This window comes from Macaca fascicularis, chromosome 12 (assembly GCF_037993035.2).
Source record: "Macaca fascicularis isolate 582-1 chromosome 12, T2T-MFA8v1.1".
Classification (NCBI taxonomy): domain Eukaryota; kingdom Metazoa; phylum Chordata; class Mammalia; order Primates; family Cercopithecidae; genus Macaca; species Macaca fascicularis.
Window position 1 is genome coordinate 119250855 of NC_088386.1, and position 5934 is coordinate 119256788.

General features: G+C 39.7%; 1 protein-coding gene across 1 annotated transcript; it reads right to left on the reverse strand.

Annotated features, from left to right (window-relative positions):
- Positions 1-3785: 3785 nt before the first annotated feature.
- On the reverse strand, positions 3786-5098 carry LOC135966624 (succinate dehydrogenase [ubiquinone] cytochrome b small subunit, mitochondrial). The gene has a single exon (XM_065526168.1). It carries the CDS (start codon positions 5079-5081, stop codon positions 4602-4604), a length of 480 nt encoding a protein of 159 aa, XP_065382240.1. The 5' UTR covers positions 5082-5098; the 3' UTR covers positions 3786-4601.
- Positions 5099-5934: the final 836 nt, after the last annotated feature.

The window sequence follows — 5934 nt, forward strand, 5'->3', positions numbered from 1 at the left end:
TATTAAGCCTCCTGGTTAAATTGGAGAGTTAAATAGTTTCTCTGATCCCACATCCTAAAGGCATCCCCTTGGCAGCGGATGTGCTGCAAATGTTCCCTAATGAGTTAACATCTAAGTTATGCTTTATCAATTAATCTTGCTGTATGTGACCCTCCTGTGAGTATAAAAAATATTTTCCAAATTCACTGGTACATCTAAGGGAAAATCGTTTTTGTTTTGCGGATGCAAGATGTCAGCAGTGTGAAAGCGGGAAATCACATATCAGTTTAACTCTGTAATGGTTTTATTTTCTTAATCTGCTAGTTGAAGAAATCATTTAAAAAAAAACAACCTAAGAATGATGGTTTCCAGCTGCATCCATGTCCCTACAAAGGACACAAACTCATCCTTTTTTATGGCTGCATAGTATTCCATGGTGTATATGTGCCACATTTTCTTTTTTTTTTCTTTTTTATTTTTTTTCTTTTTTTTTTTTTAAATTTATTTATTATTATTATACTTTAAGTTGTAGGGTACATGTGCATAACGTGCAGGTTTGTTACATATGTATACTTGTGCCATGTTGCTGTGCTGCACCCATCAACTCGTCATTTACATCAGGTATAACTCCCAATGCAATCCCTCCCCCCTCCCCCCTCCCCATGATAGGCCCCGGTGTGTGATGTTCCCCTCCTGAGTCCAAGTGATCTCATTGTTCAGTTCCCACCTATGAGTGAGAACATGCGGTGTTTGGTTTTCTGTTCTTGTGATAGTTTGCTAAGAATGATGGTTTCCAGCTGCATCCATGTCCCTACAAAGGACACAAACTCATCCTTTTTTATGGCTGCATAGTATTCCATGGTGTATATGTGCCACATTTTCTTAATCCAATCTGTCACTGATGGACATTTGGGTTGATTCCAAGTCTTTGCTATTGTGAATAGTGCTGCAATAAACATACGTGTGCATGTGTCTTTAGAGCAGCATAATTTATAATCCTTTGGGTATATCCCCAGTAATGGGATGGCTGGGTCATATGGTACATCTAGTTCTAGATCCTTGAGGAATCGCCATACTGTTTTCCATAATGGTTGAACTAGTTTACAATCCCACCAACAGTGTAAAAGCGTTCCTATTTCTCCACATCCTCTCCAGCACCTGTTGTTTCCTGACTTTTTAATGATCACCATTCTAACTGGTGTGAGATGGTATCTCATTGTGGTTTTGATTTGCATTTCTCTGATGTGCCACATTTTCTTAATCCAATCTGTCATCACACACCGGGGCCTATCATGGGGAGGGGGGAGGGGGAAGGGATTGCATTGGGAGTTATACCCGATGTAAATGACGAGTTGATGGGTGCAGCACACCAACATGGCACAAGTATACATATGTAACAAACCTGCACGTTATGGACATGTACCCTACAACTTAAAGTATAATAATAATAAATAAATTTAAAAAAAAAACCTATACTAACTTGAAAGTCTATATTAGATGTTATTATTCAATGTGACCCTTGAGTGCATTTGCCAAAAATAAGTTTGATTTTCTACATTTGCAAATACGCTAAAAGTAGGAAAATTAAACCATCCATCTTTTATTATAAACTTTCATTCATTAGATACATGTAATAGGCAAGGGATTAGCACATGCCTGGTCTCCAACTGCCTGGTTTCTGATATGCATTCATATAAGTGAATCCCAATGGCTATATCTAAGGAGAACATTAAAAGCTGCTTCTGAACACTTTCATTCTATTCTATTTCATTTTATTTATTTATTTATTTATTTATTTATTTATTTATTTATTGAGACAGGGTCTCACTGTCTCCCAGGCTGGAGAGCAGTGGTGTGATCTTGGTTCACTGCAACCTCCACCTCCCAGGTTCTAGTGATTCTCTTGCCTCAGCCTCCCAATAAGTAGCTGGCATTACAGGCATGCGCCACCATGCCTGGTTAATTTTTTTTGTATTTTTAGTAGAGATGTGATTTTGCTATGTTGGGCAGGCTGGTCTCAAACTCCTGACCTCAAGTAATCCGCCCGCTTTGGCCTCCCAAAGTGCTGAGATTACAGGCATGAGCCTCCCTATCCGGCCAGTTTCTGAACACTTTTAAACACATCCAAGATAGTTTAAAGAAAATATTTTTGGAAAAGAATAAAGGCTATTATTCATACTCACAGACAATCAGCTGAGCTTGCTATAATTTCTGCTGAGAGCAATTATGTTCCAGATAAGAACATTTTTATATGCAGAGGCCTAGGTTTAAATCAAAGTCAGTAAGTCGACATAGGAATGAATATGCAAATTCCAGAATTAACTTAAAGGCAAAACTCTCTTGCCCAACTTCCAAGCAAGCTCCATGAGACACTGGAGTAAGCAGCTGTCCACTTTATTCAGGTGAGGGATTTTTCTTGTTAAAGAGCTTTGTCATTAGCTACTGTATTTTCACCCTCCCCATCATGCCTATCTGGAGCTTCTCTAATTAGGCTTTTTTCTTTTTTAAGGTGAAGACTCTGAGCTTCCAAAAGTCTAATGCACCATGTAGATATGTCCCAAGAGGATCATATGCTGAGCCATTAGTTGCTCATCATACAATTAACCCAGAGCAGTGGATCAGCTTGAATGGCTATAACCCAGTAGGGCCCAGAGAAAATAGGACACCTCATTTGCATGGTTTGATGTGAGAAATAGAAGAGAGAAGTAGGGAATAAAAAAAAGTGAAATATGAGAATAAAGGGGAATGCAGGCCTTGGTGGAGAACTCCTAAGAAGCTTATAAACCAAATTGAGTAACAAAACCACACATACAGAATTATATAAAAACATGGCCCAATTAAGATTTTCATCTCCTCTCTATCTTGTAACCCTTCCTGTCATTTCCTTGTTCCAGGGAAATCTGCTTTTATAATTTTAGCAAAGGAGGAGCTTTTCTTATCTGTCAGCCTGAGAACGTTTCCCCACATATTTTGGGGAAATTATCATCATTGATTATCTACTTGGTACATGCATGAAATTTTTTATTATATGAATGTTTCTTTGTGAACAGTTAGACTTTCCTTTTTTAAGATAGGCTGCTTTCATGACTGACACCATATCATCTACCTGTCTATCTCCTCGTGGCTCTCAATTTTGCTCAGGACCAGAACAACCGGCCACTGCCTAAGAAAAAATTTCAGGGCCATGGAAAATGCCTCCCATCCCTCAAATTTTGAAATCTAAATTTCTAGTCCAAGGACTTAGTGCAGATCTTGTAAAGTTGTCATTAAGGCTTCTTCTCTGGGCTCTCCTTCTGGTGGCAGAATGTTTGCCAATGATGCCAGGCAGACATTCTGTTCACTCAGTAATCCCAACAGAATGAAGGCTCCCCTTCCACTGCTCTAACAAAAGACTCAGGGTGGCATTGACTCACAGATCTCACTTTACTGATCTCTGTGGCAATCACTATGTCCCAATGAATGCAATAGTTTAATGAATGTGGCCTGAGTCTCATGCCCATCTTTGAAGTAAAGGATGGAGGAACTTCCCAAATCTCAAGGATTGAGAGTGGGAGAGGAATAGTTCCCAAGGAAAACCGGTTGTCTTTACCAAAAGAATACAAGAGTAATGGATGTCCACCATAACCTTGTGGTTTAAAATGGCCTTCCTCCCTTTCTTGTAACCTGGTGGCTTAATTATAACATTTTTGTTTCTTTTTTCTTAGTTGACTGATTAGAAGGTGAGCAGAACGTTTCCTGCTTCACCATTTTTCCAGTGTGTCAAAAAGACAGCAGGCTCTTAATCACCCATTGGATGAAATATGACATTTTTTTTTTTTTTATACAACATTTTATTTTAAAAAAAATTATCTTCATAGAATACATTTTCACATTAGAGATTCCCATTGTGCGAAAATAACAATTTATTACTTAAGAGTTTTATATTTGTTTTAGAACAAGTAGAACACATTTGAGAATTAAATCTCAGTTTAGAACTGGAAATATTTTGATACTTTACAAGAGGAAACTTGCCCTAAAATGGAACTCCTCTATATTCAGAAGCACTCCAAGCATTTCTTCCTAGGATTTAGAAATTTATAATGTGAGATGTCAGCATTTCCTAATTTTAAGATTTCCCTAGTATACGTAACCATCAGTAGGTGGTATCTACTGACTAGAGAGGGAAGTTTTCAAAAATTAAACACTGTCTAATTTTCTGCAAAGTTTTTATTCATGAATTAAGAGTATTTCCCTTTGTCCATTATTGCCAGGGCAAATATGGAAGTTTGATCATATACTAATAGTAATAAAGCTGGATTATCTTCAAGAGATTGATAAATTAAAAGGCAAAAGCTCATATATCATGTTTAGTTATACTGTGAGTCTTATGAGAAGCTGAGAGGCAACCCCATTAACTCACCAGAATACAGAACTCAGTGTCACAATTTCTTAGACACAATTCCTTAAACCTTTTCCTCAAAGATTAAATTCTGAAAATAATCTTAAGATTAAGATTATTAAGAGAAAAAGGCTGTCCACAAATGGACTTATCTGTTATTTCTTCCTTATTGTGAGCTGAATGGCATGACAAAGCAGAGGCAAAGAGGCATACATCAATTCTTCAAAGTATGAAGTCAAAAAGGTCAGAGCTTCCACAGCATGGCAACAGCTTTGCAGATGCCCACGTCGTGATAGTTGAAATAGCAAAGCCCAGCAAAGGTTAAAGCTGAAAGTGCCAAAAGCCCTGCCTTGGCAGCTTTCTGCGAGGCATCCCCATGAACATAGTCAGTAACAACTTGTCCAAGGCCCCAGTGACCATGAAGAGTGAGGGCTGCAGCCAGGGAATAGTCCATCGCAGAGCAAGGATTCAAATAAGCAGCCGGAAGCAGACCCAGGAGCAAAACACTGACAACCCTCTCGCTAGTCCAGTGGAGAGACGCAGCCTTGGAACCAGAATGGTGCCTGGGTGACAAGTGAATGTGCTGCACTCCACGCCATTCTGGGATAGGTCGGTCCTGAAGAAATGCTGAGATATGAGCAGGTCTGACCACTGGGGTTCGCAGCAACAGAGCTCGGCCTCCTTGGGCACCGCAAAGGGCACTCAGCCTCCAGACAACCGCCATCTCGTTCCTGAGGGCTCGAAATATGACATTTTAATGACAATTCCAGGTATGACTCCACCATAGTTAGTAAATTTTAACCCCTGTGCTATTTATCACTTTTCTACACCAGCCTCAAATGACAGCCTAAAAGGGCAACTGCTTGTTAATTTTATAACTTGCAGCAAATAGAGACACGAGAACTGAAGAAATAGGAATTTGTCTGAGAAGGCCAGGTTGTCATCTGTTTCTCACCCTCATGTGGAGTCAGATGGGTATTTTTGACTAATGAATCTCCATGAGTTAAGTGTGAAGCAGTGTGGGCCAATCAGAACCCCTGAGAGAGTGAGTTACCGCTGGTACAGACCCCCCACAGGTGTGTTGAGTGCCGATACTGGATGCAGCAGGTTCATGGACTGTTGTCAATTTCCTATAGTCACGTCACATTGCTTTTCTTTTATTAATTGCTAAAATGCACTATAGAATATGGCGTTAAATAAAAGCATCCTAAACATTATTTTTATGGCAGTGCACAGTAGCTATAAAGGACTGACTTTTAAAAAATCTCCCCCTGGCCGGGCACGGTGGCTTGTGCCTGTAATCCCAGCACTTTGGGAGGCTGAGATGGGTCGATCACCTGAAGTCAGGAGTTTGAGGCAAGACTGGCCAACATGGTGAAACTCTGTACTAAAAATATAAATATTAGCCAGACGTGGTGGCACACGCCTATAATCCCAGCTACTTGGGAGGCTGAGGCTAGAGAATTGCTTGAACCTGGAAGACAGAGGTTGTAATGAGCCAAGATCGTGCCACTGCACTCCAGCCTGGGTGACAGAGTGAGACTCCATCTCAAAAAAAAAAAAATAAAAAAATAAAA

What these genes read in the sequence shown, in the direction of transcription:
- LOC135966624 (XM_065526168.1), bottom strand. Translation starts at nt 5,081, where the DNA reads ATGGCGGTTGTCTGGAGGCTGAGTGCCCTTTGCGGTGCCCAAGGAGGC.